This window comes from Amphiura filiformis, chromosome 15, assembly GCF_039555335.1.
Source record: "Amphiura filiformis chromosome 15, Afil_fr2py, whole genome shotgun sequence".
NCBI lineage: Eukaryota > Metazoa > Echinodermata > Ophiuroidea > Amphilepidida > Amphiuridae > Amphiura > Amphiura filiformis.
In genome coordinates this window covers 51247933-51264096 of record NC_092642.1, presented here as the reverse complement: position 1 = coordinate 51264096, position 16164 = coordinate 51247933, and the positions used below count along the sequence as shown (strand labels likewise).

The 16164-nt window shown below is 37.0% G+C and overlaps 1 protein-coding gene across 1 annotated transcript; it reads left to right on the top strand.

The window, feature by feature from the left end:
• The first annotated feature begins 4240 nt into the window (after window positions 1–4240).
• Window positions 4241–14665, top strand: LOC140171801 (sulfotransferase 1C2-like). Its single transcript, XM_072195133.1, has 6 exons — window positions 4241–4646; window positions 7383–7618; window positions 9555–9678; window positions 11008–11105; window positions 12219–12405; window positions 13844–14665. The coding sequence occupies exons 1-6, from the start codon at window positions 4484–4486 to the stop codon at window positions 13963–13965; spliced, it is 930 nt and encodes a 309-aa protein (XP_072051234.1). The 5' UTR covers window positions 4241–4483; the 3' UTR covers window positions 13966–14665.
• Window positions 14666–16164: the final 1499 nt, after the last annotated feature.

Here is a 16164-nt window from a genome sequence, read left to right as displayed (position 1 = left end):
CCATAGCACAATATGTATGTTGCAAGTGTGTTGCTATCTACCCATGAGGGCACATTATTTATGTTGCAATGTGTGTTGCTATCTACCCCTGATAGCACATTATTTATGGTACAATGTGTTTTGCTATCTACACCTGATAGCACATTACTTATGGTACAATGTGTGCTGCTATCTACCCCTGATAGCACAATATGTATGTTGCAATGTGTGTTGCTATCTACCCCTGATAGCACATTATTTATGGTACAATGTGTTTTGCTATCTACACCTGATAGCACATTACTTATGGTACAATGTGTGTTGCTATCTACCCCTGATAGCACAATATGTATGTTGCAGTGTGTGTTGCTATCTACCCCTGATAGCACATATAAAATGAATGATGCAATGTATGTTGCTATCTACCCCTAATAGCAGATTATTTATGGTGCAATGTGTGTTACTATCTACCCCTGATAGCACATTATTTATGGTGCAATGTGTGTTGCTATCTACCCCTGATAGGAGATTATTTATGGTGCAATGTGTGTTGCTATCTACCCCTGATAGGAGTTTATTTATGGTGCAATGTGTGTTACTATTTAGCCAGTATGATGGTGCAACGTGTGTTGCTATCTACCCTGACAGCACAGTATGTATGATGCAATGTGTGTTGCTATCTACCCTGACAGCACAATATGTATGATGTAATGTGTGTTGCTATCTACCCCTCAGTGATAGCACATTATTTATGATGCAATGTATGTTGCTATCTACCCTAATAGGCGATTATTTATGGTACAATGTGGCAACCCCTAATAGCAGATTATTTATGATGCAATGTATGTTGCTATCTACCCCTGATAGCACATTATTTATGGTACAATGTGTGTTGCTATCTACCCCTGAGGGCACAATATTTATGTTGCAATGTGTGCTGCTATCTACCCCTGATAGCACAATATGTATGGTACAATATGAGTTGCTTTCTACCCCTGAGGGCACAATATTTATGTTGCTAAGTGTGTTGCTATCTACCCCTGATAGCACAATATTTATGGTACAATGTGTGTTGCTTTCTACCCCTGATAGCACAATATGTATGTTGCAATGTGTGCTGCTATCTACCCCTGATAACACAATATTTAAGTTGCAATGTATGTTGCTATCTACCCCTGATAGCACATTATTTATGGTACAATGTGTTTTGCTATCTACACCTGATAGCACATTACTTATGGTACAATGTGTGTTGCTATCTACCCCTGATAGCACAATATGTATGTTGCAGTGTGTGTTGCTATCTACCCCTGATAGCACATATAAAATGAATGATGCAATGTATGTTGCTATCTACCCTAATAGCAGATTATTTATGGTGCAATGTGTGTTACTATCTACCCTGATAGCACATTATTTATGGTGCAATGTGTGTTGCTATCTACCCCTGATAGGAGATTATTTATGGTGCAATGTGTGTTGCTATCTACCCCTGATAGGAGTTTATTTATGGTGCAATGTGTGTTACTATTTACCCCTGATAGCACAGTATGTATGGTGCAACGTGTGTTGCTATCTACCCTGACAGCACAGTATGTATGATGCAATGTGTGTTGCTATCTACCCCTGACAGCACAATATGTATGATGTAATGTGTGTTGCTATCTACCCCTCAGTGATAGCACATTATTTATGATGCAATGTATGTTGCTATCTACCCCTGATAGCACAATATTTATGGTACAATGTGTATTGCTATCTACCCCTAATAGCAGATTATTTATGATGCAATGTATGTTGCTATCTACCCCTGATAGCACGTTATTTATGGTACAATGTGTGTTGCTATCTACCCCTGAGGGCACAATATTTATGTTGCAATGTGTGCTGCTATCTACCCCTGATAGCACAATATGTATGGTACAATATGAGTTGCTTTCTACCCCTGAGGGCACAATATTTATGTTGCTAAGTGTGTTGCTATCTACCCCTGATAGCACAATATTTATGGTACAATGTGTGTTGCTTTCTACCCCTGATAGCACAATATGTATGTTGCAATGTGTGCTGCTATCTACCCCTGATAACACAATATTTAAGTTGCAATGTATGTTGCTATCTACCCCTGATAGCACATTATTTATGGTACAATGTGTTTTGCTATCTACACCTGATAGCACAATATGTATGTTGCAATGTGTGTTGCTATCTACCACTGATAGCACAATATGTATGTTGCAATGTGTGTTGCTATCTACCCCTGATAGCACATTATTTATGGTGCAGTGTGTGTTGCTATCTACCCCTGATAGCACGTTATTTATGGTGCAATGTGTTTTGCTATCTACCCTTGATAGCACATTATTTATGGTACAATGTGTGCTGCTATCTACCCCTGATAGCACAATATGTAGTTGCAATGTGTGTTGCTATCTACCCCTGATAGCACAATATGTATGTTGCCATGTGTGTTGCTATCTACCCCTGATAGCACATTATTTATGGTGCAATGTGTATTGCTATCTACCCCTGATAGCACATTATTTATGGTACAATGTGTGTTGCTATCTACCCCTGATAGCACAATATGTATATTGCAATGTGTGTTGCTATCTACCTCTGATAGCACAATATTTATGGTACAATTTGAGTTGCTATCTACCCCTGAGGGCACATTATTAATGTTGCAATGTGTGTTGCTATCTACCCCTAATCGGAGATTATTTATGGCGCAATGTGTGTTGCTATCTACCCCTAATAGGAGATTATTTATGGCGCAATGTGTGTTGTTATCTACCCTTGATATAGCACATTATAGACTAACTTTATTGATGGCGCTATGTCAAACTGCTGACGAAAAACATTTATGATGATGATGATGATGATGATATATTATGTCAAATTATTAAAAATTGATATTTTTTGATATCTAACAGTCCTCGAAGAAAACTTTATGAATCTAATGATATGTACTTAAAGTGTATGTAGCTGGGAGGAAAAGCCGACGATCTTTGGAAATTTACCGCCCACCCAGCTCACTTATTGCACAGCACTTATTAACTTCTATTCATTAAGGTGGTTCTTCACTAGGCTTCTCCGTAGTCCACTTGCCCGTTTTGATTTGTATTAATTTGTGTGCAATTGATAGATTTTCACATCTGATCTTTTCAGTCACCGTACTCCCTCTGTTCGGGCTTTCGCGATCAATCAACTGGTAGATTCCAAAATCAGAATTGTTCAGTATTAATAAAGTGAGTCATTATGCAAGATATGTTGCATTCAATAACATAAGTATACTTTCCTTTTACTGTCACTAATTTTATTAGGGGCTGTGCAATAATTATAATCCCTGGGGTGGGTTAAATTGGGGGAGGGGGCAAGAAATATTTGGCGAGCTGAAAGGAGAGGGGGCAAGACATTTTTGGCAAGCCGAGGGAGGGGGGGCAAGTGATTTTTGGCACACATTCTTGGGGCGCCTTTTAAATAAAACGCTCTAAAAAGGCTTAGGAAAGCGGTACGGAAACGCTTAAATATGCCAATTTTCCTGCTCACTGCGCTCGCAACATGTATATAGACCATTTAAGGTTTGCAAATTGGGATCCCAAGAATTTGGCATCTGTAAGGGGGGAGCAAAGATTTTTGGCAGGCCGAGGGGGGGGGTAAGCGATTTTGGCGAGCCGTTTGAAATTTTACCCCGGGGCTCATAATTATTGCACAGCCCTTATATAAATTCTTTATGACCATTTTACTATAGTATAATTTGCTGTTTGTAATTGTGCTTACCCTTGCCTGAGATCGGTTTGGATCTCAGTTGATCTTGGGGTTATATGTTTTCCTTCTTTTGGTTAATAAAGATGATTAAATAAAAACACATCAGTATTATTTTGAGTTCCAACAGGATGCGCTCATCATGATTAATAATAACATATATATTTATCAAAATTCGACTATGGCATAGTCTAGTTCTTCACTTGCAATCCATTTTACACCCTTCCTATATAGATATACCTTGCATTTTATAATCTTTCAATGGTTACTGCTAATGTTTATTGTGTCAAAGAAGAACATTACAAACTAGTACATCACATCACAAATTACGCTTGGGCGCCCCTGTTCCTTTTAAAGGAAATTTTAGATATAAATTTCTTTTGAACCCCACTATTTTTTCATCGAAAGTTCGTTTACACCACTGCCACCGGCTGAGTTTATATTAGTTCAAGGTAAATGGTATTTAAATACTATGCAAGTATATAATTTCTTTAAATGCATGAACTTGCAAGGTCAACTTAAACTGCATGCATGCAGTTGTTGTTTCTGTATAAAAGGTGAAACTGAACGAAAATACTCGAGCATCGACCCGTACCCGTGTGTTTCAATATTACATGATATTATGCCAGTTTCCTAGTGTGTGAAAGTTCACAACTTGATACTAAGTAGTTGTGTGTATTTTCCACCGAGCGATACAGGAACATTTGGTTTTAGTTCATTTAATAGTGGTTTCAACATGGCGGGTACATTGGAAGGACAAGACAAGGGTAAAATGAATGATTACAACATCATTGATGGTATTCATGTATCGTGGGTGACGCCCCCTTCTACATTGGAAGCGTTGAAAACCTTCCAAGTACGGGAAGACGATGTATTCATTGTAACGTTTCCGAAATCAGGTAGGTTCAACTTCAAAATACCATACTGTTTACTATTCAGCTTTCATGGCTTTATCTTCCTATATCTTTGATTTTCGGCCCGGATTTTAGGGCTTTACATTTGACGTAGGGCCTATTATACTGATCTTTTGACCTTTGTTGTGGCGTAGAGGTCTTTGTGGGATGATCCCCACCCCAGAAAGACCTCGCACACGCCCAGGGGATGGGGTGGGGGGAGGGGATTGTGACTCTTGAGTAATATCATGTAACAGTAAAGCCATAATGTACGATCTTATATAGTTATAATATGAACTTGGTTTATAGTTTTTTTCAAACCTGAGTTTTTTGCATGTAATGTTTACACATGTCCCAACTTGCACCTAAATGAAATCGGCCAAATTTGTTGTCTTTGTAGGTCAACAGAGCAAAGTTCGACATATTAGGCCTATCATAATTTAAAAATTATGATAATAGGCCTATGTCCTCCCATAGAACTGCATGTTAAATGGCCAAAATAACCAGTGGCGTTTCTTATTACCTTGTTACTACTTAAAATGGACAGCAACCCTTCCCGTCAGTTATTACTAATGTTATTTCAACATTTTGAATAAAGAATAACAAAATTTAAATTTGACGGAATAGAAATCGTACATTAAGGCTTTAAGAAATACAAAAAAGAGCAGTAGCATATCCCGAACTTTTTATGAGGGGGGAGGAGGCAAGGCACATTTCCAAGGGGGCATACGTTGACGAAAATGGTCAAATATGAGCTAAAAATTACAAAAAAAAGGCCTCATACGGGGGGCAAGAGCTTCCCCTTGGCCCCCTGGCTACGCCACTGAAAAGAGAGCGAAATCATTGTTATGCTGTGAATAGAAAAAAGTTCAAATGGTCTACCATTAGCATGAAACGCTTTCCTTTGTGCATATTCTATTCAAGTTTAGGGTAGGGGCGCACAAATTTGATTTCCAGGGGGGGGGGGGTGGAATTTTTTGAAAAAAATATTTTGCTCAATTCTCGCTATTCGCAATAAGGGCGCCGCCAGCGGTTTGTGATGTAATCGTGATGTATCATGGGAAAATCGTGATGTATCATGGGAAAGGTCGACATCAAGTCCGTGCAATAGAGAATATTACCATGCTATTACAAGGAACACGTGACAATATTTTTGAGTTTGTCAATATAACGGTATTACACGACAAATCGATAGAAAAAATTAATTGTGCACGTGTTCAAATCACATTATTAAGTATTATTAGCATTGGTGAAATATTCGTATTGCGCAAACTTGATGTCGACCTTTTCCCATGATACATCACAATTACATCGCAAACCGCTGGCGGCGCCCTTATTGCGAATAGCGAGAATTGTGAGACGATTTTTTAAGCCCCATCGTACTTCCATTGCCCCACTGAGTAAAACAAATTCCCTCACCCAACTCTGTATGAAGGTATACATTAAAATTGTGTCCCTTAGTTTTCATTATTTACTCGTACAAAAAAGGTATTCGCCGTAGTAATTACGTAACCGGATTAATTACCATAGGATTGCACTAGTACGTTCACGTGGTACCTTTGCATTGAACCATAACATGCTGATCGCACCTGTAAGATTAGTAGTATCTTTGAGAAGAGCGGTATTGTATTCAATCAGTGATCGATTGCAGACATCACAGCTAATGAGTGCAACCTGCTTGTAGTGCAGGTTTTTTGTTGTTGAATATTGCATTCACCTATTGCTATAATACATGTAGCTAATCCTGTTACATCATCACTGTTATTAAAGCCATGACGCTGGCGAAGTTACGTAATAATCGGATTAACTACCATAGCAATAGGTGAAAACAATTTTTGAATATACCGCGCTGCACTGATACGTTCACGCGGTACCTCTTCATTGAACCATATCATGCTGATTATTTGCACCTGTAAGATTAGTATATTTGAAAAGACCAGTATTGTATTCAATCTATGATTGCAGACATACACAGGTGATGAGTGTAATCTGCTTGTAGTGCAGCGCGATATGTTCAAAATTGTTTTCACCTATTGCTAAGGTAATTCATCCGATTAATTACGTAACTTCGCCAGCGTATATGTACGATCCCGGTGTGACGATCTATTCAAATTTAGTTGGCCAAGTTTTGTCAAACCTGATTTTTTTGGGCATATTTGCAATGTTTACACATGTCTAACTTACACCTAATAGGATTCGTCAGCCAAATTCATTGTATTTTTAGGACAACAGAGCAAGGTGGAATCAACGTCATCCCTGGCCCCTGTTGCTAATTTCATTTTACCTCATAAACTTTTGTGACAATTATTACTAATGATATTTTTATAAATATTTGGCAAAGAATAACCAAATTAAAATGGACTGAAATCGTGTATTAAGTTGAGGCTTTAAATATGAATGTAGTTTTACAGAAGGGAAAATAACGGTGAAACGCGAAAATATACCATAATATTAACAGGAAATCAACGCCAGTATTCTCGCAAAATTCTCGGAAAATCGGCTTAATCTTAATTTAATAGTTTGTCTCAAAGCTCCGTGCGCATTAGTAAAGTCGTTAAAAGCGTTATTCCCGCTGGATTTAGCAAATTTCATTTAAATTATTATCTCACTTCAGACTTTAGAATTGCCTAATTCGTAAATCTCAAACGCGAAGCGCGGAGCTCCCGCTATTACTCTAATAAAAGCTTCTAGTCGCGTAGTCTTTTACTTGTAATAGTTTGAGTTGTGCGTTTGGTTTGATAGGTACTCATTGGTTGATGGAAATAGTCTATTTAGTAATGACAAATGGCGACATGGATAAGATCAACCGCTACATGATGGAACAAGGTCTAGAATTTACTATGTGCGCAGGTCCTTCAGAGGTACCTAAGACAAAACCTGGTTACAAGCACATGGAAGAGTGGGAGTCTCCTCGAGTGATGATGTCACATCTCATGCACAGATTTTTACCACCTCAGATATGGGAAAAGAAGACAAAGGTATTAATGAATGAATGAATGAAAGAATGAATGAATGAATGAATGAATGAATGAATGAATGAATGAATGAAGGGAGATTCTTCAACAGGTGTACAATGTAGGCTATGTTACCTGGAAGTTACACTGGATCAAAGATAAATGCGAAATTCTAGTTATACATGGGTATTAATTCAATAAAAGATAACTCAAACCCCCAATCTCTCACCGATTATGGGGAGGTCTTTATCCCATAAACATGATAACGAAAAAGATATTTCTACATGTATACACACAATATTCCTTAAAACGCTGTGAACGCTTTCCTTTTTTCAAACACTACTATATAAAGCGAAACATAATTATATTGTAACATAATTTTATCTATTTCTATTTGAAAATGTGTGAAAGCTTTCTTTTTCTCAAGGACTATAATGTATTGAATGAACCTGGAATGTAAGCCTACAGATTCGAGATGAACATGCTGAATAAATGCAAATGACTGGTCACGACTATATATTTAAACCTTTTCTTGCTAGTATTTCCATCTCTTCATTCATTTAATATTTTAGCTTCAATTTCAAAGGTTACATGAACTTTATTACATTATGCAATACTTATGTTTAAATATTCTTCACAAGCAACATGCCCTCATTGGGAGTGGTGGGTGGGAAAATGTGATGGTCTCTCGTTCGATTGAAATCCAACAGTGAATTATTCAACACAACGTGCTCCCGGGGCCTTGAGAAACGGCGACTCTCATTGGCTTCCGGGTCGGGTCATGCCACCATCACAACAACTCACAGTGTGACAACAACTGTGTAGCGATGACCTGACCCGTTGAACAATATGGAATCGGAGTCGTCCATTTCTCAGCACAGGTAAATAAGTTTAACATTGCTGTGGTTGCTGTGCATCGGTAAAATTGATTATTACCTCGTAGCGAAACATGTGGTAGTAATTGCCTATATTGTGGGTAGGTCTACCATATTATCCCTATTGTCACCATATTATCATAGCTCGTCAAAACTTTGACGCGCAACGTTGCAGCAACAATTTTGGCATGAGATGGGATACCGTAATTGGAATGTAAGAATATTGGGTGTTTTTTTTGTTTCATGATGCAGTCATGTCTACAGTAGAATTCAATTCGACCTTTGCAGGACTTAAACCCCATTAAAAGCTATTAAACCAAGATAACACTCATTGAAAGCAGCTCAACTGATTAAATCATATCTTCTCTGGTTAAATACACACATCATATGTTTCTGCTTTTACACGTACAATGGAGCAATGGCTGGGATTATAGTTTCAGTTGGGTGATTGATTATAAAGCGAGCGCTAGAGAACAATTCTGTGTGGGCTTTTGTTTACGAAATGAGACAAAACTCTGCTTATTGTTAACCAGCGTTCTTGAAAATGAGAAACATGGTGGTTTGCAGACTTAACACGGTTTGGAAATAATTTCTTCATATTTTCTGGTGTTATCTGTCGTTTACATATCATTCCTAAAACACCAAAGTACGAATATTTCCAAACATCTAAATTAGCTAAAAATTTAGGAAATGTTACAAAACTATATTGTCTAGAATTTTAGAAGAGTACTTTTAATATTGGCCGGTTATTTTTCACACAGCGACGTTAACTAGGCAATGTACCATTACCTATAACATTAACTAAAACACCAAAGTACGAATATTTCCAAACATCTAAATTAGATAAACATTTAGGACATGTTACAAAACTATATTTTCTAGAACTTTAGAAGAGTACTTTTAATATTGGCCGGTTATTTTTCACACAGCGACGTTAACTAGGCATATCCCCATTCTTTTAACGTAGGCTATTTGTAGAGGTCACGCGTCAATGGGAAAGAGCACTGTGTATTATGTATAGGAAAACGGACAGTAACTGCAGTATGTGTTTATTTGTAGGATTTTTTTTATCACTATGATTGCAGGTTATTTATGTGGCTCGAAACCCCAAAGATGTACTATGCAGTATGTACCACTTCTTTTATACTCTTATGCCAGAAGAGCATAGACAATGGAATGATTTCGTCAAAGCCTTCATATCCAAAGAAAGTAGGTACATTACGTCACTGGGCGGGAAAAACCTCATAGATGTACTTTTGGTCTCTGAACATGGATAAAGCCTTGTAGGTGTAGACTATGATATTGACAAGGTTGGTTCATCCATGTTCAAGGGCCAAAAGTATATGCAGGAAACACCTCATATTTACTTTTGGTCCTTGAACATGGATAAAGCCTTGTAGGTTTAGACTCTATATTGAATGGTTTGCTTCATCCACGTTCAAGGGCAAAACGTACATATGAGGTTTTTCCCGCCCAGTGACGAATTTATTATTATTATCCAGAGGAAGAAGATTTTGAAACAAAATAGCATGAGGAAAAGAAGAAGAAAACGAGGAAGACGACGTAGCGGTCATAGCTAAAATTTTTAAGTCGAAGAAAAAAGGAGGAAAACAACTATAGTTGGATAATATTAAGGGGTGGGGTATGTTTGGACAGTATTTATTGTGGGACATTAGAGCACATCAGACATATCGAATTGCGTTCTGAATACGAAGAATGTCCTTCTGATATCAAATAATTTTGTTTTTATGGAATTCGCAATGTAATACACATTTTATGGCAAATGATTAAAAATTTATATTTTTGATATTTAACGAAGTACTTTATAAATCTGATGATTTATACTTAAAGTGTATGTAGCAGGGATGAAAAGCCGACGATCAATTGAAAATTTTGACCTTTCGTATTGAAGCTATGGATTTTTTTCCCCAAAACACCATAAGAAAATTTACTGCGAGGACTGTTATATCAAAATGTGAAAAAATATCAAATTTTAATAATTTGTCATAAAATTTGTATTATATTGTGAATTTCAAAAAATGAAAATTATTTGATATCAGAAAGACATTCTTCGTATTCAGAATGCAATTCGATATGTTTGATGTGCTCTCATGTCCCACAAAAATACTGTCGGAAAGCTCAAAACGCTCATTCCAGATCCCTTAATGGGCAATATATTTTGTTCATGATCTTCATTTGCCTGTTGTGCTGTTTTTACCCAGCAAACATACAACGTGTTACAGAAAATGTCATGTCGGGTTATATAAAGGGTATAAAAACGTTTTAAAAACATCCCTAAAACATTTTTGAAAACGTGATGCAAAACATTCTAACAGAACGTTATTTAACTGTTGTCAAAATATTTTGCAAAAATGTTTGCCGAAAATATTTTACAATAACGTTTTGAAAACGTATTCATGATCTTTATATAACCCGACATTAATGTTATTAAAACGTTTTGAATAAACGTGTTAAGAACATTTTTGTATTTTGCTGGATACATGTAATAATAACCCTTTACTGACTGTTACCTTACAGTGATTGGCGGTGACTGGTTCACACACGTTCACGAGTTTTGGACACAGTGTAAAGATATGGACAACGTCTTCATTGTCAAGTTTGAAGAACTCAAAAAGGTATATATGTGTTTTCAGACTCTATAAATAAATAAATTTAAAAAAAAATGTTGGTATTTATACAGCGCCTTTCACATGTGAACATGTACCAAAGCGCTTTTACATTTATTCCGCCTTCCGCTGTCGTTAGAATTATGTCAGCTGCCATACAATGCCCAAGGCATACTCATACCTTTGGGTGGCGCTCAATGGACAATATTCACAACAGCTCCCCCATTTCACCCCTGGGTAGAGAGAGGCAAGTAAGGTAAAGCGCCTTGCCCAAGAGCACAACACGATGGCACCGCCAGGGCTCGAACTCGCAACCCACCGATTACAAGGCAGAGCCTGTACCGCTGCGCCAACGTGCCCCTATACCGAATATGCACAATAATGTCACTTTATTTACTTATATTATATAGTTGAACAATATTCATGGTTCATGTATTATTTTTGCACGTATGCCTCAGTATGTTCTACATAGCACAGTGGCGTAGCGTCATAGGGAGGGGGAACATGCCCATCAATCGATTTGAATTTGGTTTGTGCCGCCATCAGGCCCGTTGGCCGCCATCATGGTCGGTGCCCCAAGGGATGACTCATGCTACGCCACTGGCACAACAATTACTTGCATGATTCGATCATGCATGATTTAATATTCGTTCTTAAGTATAATACCGTAAAACCTCGGGTACAAGCATATAGAGAGTTTTTGATGAAGCTAATTTAATACGAAGCAACCGTAAACATGCCAATACAATACAATTTCAATAATACTTGTTTGTATACGCTTGTATCTGAATTTATTTGCTCACGCTCCATAACGTTATAATTTTGTAGACGGAGGGCGCCTGGATTAATTTAGCTTTCATCAAAAGCACTCTATATGCTCGTAGACGAGGTTTTACGGTATAACGACTTTTGTTTTTGTTGTAAAAAGAAATATTACTGATTCAATCAGCATTAATAATTCTTACCTAAACTTTTTTTTGCTCAGCTTTTAGCACAAATAGCTTAAATACAACGAAATAATGGTAGTAGCGCCTTACCACTCGGATAACATTTCTACAGAATTATGTTACTGGAATATCCGGTGGTAACTTTCATTTTGGGATATTCCTTCTTCGCTTTCAGAACCACCGGGGTATCGTAAAGCAAGTGGCTGAATTTTTAGGTAAAGATCTGACAGAAGAGGTTATAGATAAGATTACATCACTCACAACAATTGACGCTATGCATGAGACCTACGACAAACTAGAAGAAGAACCAGGCGGCAACATCCGTACTAAGGCTTTCGGAATGCTGCCGTTCCTGAATAAAGGTAAACAATCACGGAAGAAAAAAGAACTTGAGTGTAACAAACGCGGGGACCATTGTTTTGGCATGTTAATACCCACTTTTATTGAAATGAGTTCGTCATTAGCGTGTGATATGATTAATACAGGACCTAAAATTGATCCTTGGGGAACCGCAAAATACTTTTCATATTTGATGTACAACAGTAGAATCGTCCATATTTTTTTCTATTACATAGATGCTTGAATGCCTGTTAAACCATTTCTTTAAATCCATAGAGTATTCCAGATTCTACAGACTTGACATTTAATATGGAATATTTTTCGAAAAGTATCAAGACTGGTCTGGAAGGGGTTTGCATAAACTGCACGGGCTAAATATTAATTGGGGTGTGTCGGGAGATGGTGTTAAATAATTGTTTGATAGAAAATGTGCTTTCCATGAGTTTACATTATGGTTCTCATTATGTAGCGAATCTGCCTAAAATGGCGGATTTAGGGAGGCTGAATTTGAGCTTTGTGGGGGACACAATTTCGGACTTTATGCAACATTGTTCTGTTGTTATCAAATTTATAGGGGTTTGGGGGTGATATTTCCTAAACTTCGTCAGTAATTGGCATTCATCACAGCTGAAATACACTTGCAATGTATCAATTTTTGGAACATGGGAGGAGCTCAAAATATGGCTTTTAAAAGTGGAACATACTCTGAACGTTTGAATGGCTTCCTTGAGGTCAAGTGTTATAAACTTAAGGTACAAATCAACTGCGCGGATTCTTGGTTGCCCAATGAACTCACGCTCTTTCTTTGTGTACAGTAAGTTTATAACATTTGGCCCCAGGGGGCCATTCAAAATTTCTGAGTGCGTACCACTTTTCAGAGCCATATTTTTAAAGCACCTCCCACTTTCAAAACTGGTAGATTACAAGTGCATTTCAGTTCTGACGAACACTTACTGGTATTTAGGTTCAGTAAATATCACCTCAAACCTCAATAAATTTGATAATATTAGAATAATGTTGCTCAAATTCAGGTATTTTAACCCCCACAAAAATCAAATTCAGTCTACATAAATCCGCCATTTTAGGCTAATTCACTACATCATGAGAACCATAACTTAAACTAATGGAAAGCATTGTCAAAAATTACTTTACACCATCTCCCGACACACCCCAATAAATATTTGTCCCGTGCGGTTTATGCAGACCCCTTCCAGACCAGTGCAAAAAAAATATTCCATACTAAATTTCAAGTCTGTATATTAATATGGTATTTTATGATCTATTTAATATGTCAAACGGTGCAGATGAATCCATGCATATGTGTTCCGATTTTGCTCAAACTTTTGCATACTTGATCAATGTGTAAAATTAATCAACATAATCTTAGCAACGAGCACGCACTATATTCATTGTATGTTCACAAACCACTCAAAGAAAATGAATGTTTATTATATATTTTAGGTCACGTTGGAGGTTGGAAAGCGCGACTGACCGATGAGCAGAGCAAACTGTTTGATGACGCACTTGCCGAGACGTTCAAAGATACTGACTTCACTCTAGAGTTTGAATTGAAGGAAAAATGAACGGTCGTGGAAATGTAGCTTGGTGAAGAACAATTAATTTAACATGTTTAAGCATAATGTTTCTGTATGAAAATGCCTTCGCTGTATAAATAGCAAACATGCACTGATAATGCTATTATTAATCGCTTTGGCTTATATCGTTGCTAAAATAGTATCAAAACTTGTTGGTTGCGGTAAGTACATGGAATAAGTAGTTGATACAACGTTGTATCAACGTCGAGATTTCAACTTGATTTCCCGGGCTTGATTTCAACGTTGCAGCTAACACACACAGAAATCCTACCTTGTGCCCACTGGGTTACAATCACAATTTTACAATGAACTTGAGAGATGTTTTTATATTAATTTGTAATTATGTTTTAGGTTAATCTTTGTTTGAAATAAGAATTATATCACTCTTTTCTAAACTTGTATTATGATCACGGGGTTATGATTTGAAAATTCTTGAGATTTACAGCTCGTCTTATTTGAAATGCAGGTGATACATAATGTGTTCAGGGAACTTTTTTCGCGAAATGGTTTTTATTATGATTTATTGTAAAAAAAACACCAAAAAAACCCAAAACCATCATTTAGTTTTATCATCGTGATGCAGCCTATGTGAATCACACACACTCTCCAGGATCTGTGTGTGAATTAAGACGTGTTGTTTTCTATCGCATATTTTGTACTATACTGTATAATAAAATTAGATCCTTTACAGCTTGTTGGTTGTGTTTCTTGATAAGACAAACCTGTCGGCGCCACCAAGCAACAACACGATGAAATGGATACAAATTGAGAATTGATTTATCGATGGCGCAACTGAATACTTGCGGTTTATATTCTTGTACATTGATATTTGGCTCACATGACCAACTAGTTCTACCATCAGTACTCCCCCGGTTTTTGTTTTTTGTAGTTTGTATGGTGCTTTCAACTACTGTGGTTATTTGCGCCAGTACTCACTCCTCAGTCAGCTACCTGCACAACCGATTCTTTTGTTCTGCAAGGCTCACTCAGTCATTTAATGAGGCAATACAAACGATCGAAATTGGTGTTGAAATGAGCAAAATTTTGAGTTACACCTTTTCAGTGTAAAATGTTTTTTCTCAGCCAAATGAAAAGCAATAATTTTCATTTTTTCAGTAAATGGCTGGAAAAACTATAATGCTTGATACTGATTTTTTTTAAAATCCTGGTGTTAAACTTAGGCCTGAAATTCAGTCATTTAGTGTAAGATATTCGATTTTTATAGGCTTCAGCTCGGCCCGCGAGCTTTTTCTTGGATCAACCTTTTAGCTTTTCAAAGTAATATAGTTCGCTAATGAAGGATTTTCCCCAACTTTCTAAAGCACATCACCGTGAGCTATATATTATAGTTTTGTCAGAATTTCCGTTTTGATTTCACCATCTTTCACTGTCGGCTGAAAAAATTTCTAAATCAACACGTGAAATCTAAAGGCTAGTACTAGCATTGTGGATCGATATCCCTGGGTTTAATAGGAATACCGGCATGGCTATAGTGTTGCCAGAACTTCAATATAGCAAAGAAATTCCCAGACCTATAGCGCTCCTACTGATCATGTTTAACCAGAACACCCAATTGGGGATTTAATCGCTGGTCGGGCAATTTGCTTTCAATGAAAAATTGACCTGGATAACAACAAAGGAAATATCGACTATTTCTGCTGGTTGCTCTCGAGATAAAAGTACTCACCATTGCCTACTTTTACTTAGTTTGACATTTTCTGAGCATGAATGGAAAAAGGGTAAAACAAAAACGGAAATTCTGACAAAACTATAACATATAGACCCACACGATGTGCTTTACAGAGGTGGGAAATATCTTTCTTTAGCAAACTATGTTAGTTTGAGACGCTAAAACATGAATTCCGTAAAAAGCTCGCAGGCGAATTCAAGGCCTATAAAAATCAAAAATATCACACTAAAAGACACAATTTGATGCTTAATTTTAACACCAGGATTTAAAAAAATGTATATCCAAGCACCAAGTTTTTAACTGACATTACTGAAGAAAAAAAATATTGCTTTATATTTGACCGAGAAAATAAATTTCATAGCAAAAAGCTGTATCTCTGCATTGTGCTGATTTTTACATGTATCGATCGACTTTTAGCCCGACTAAGCATTTCTAAAGAATTGGTTGTCCAGGCGGCAGACTGTCCTTTGTCAAATTGCACCTGTATATCTTCATTC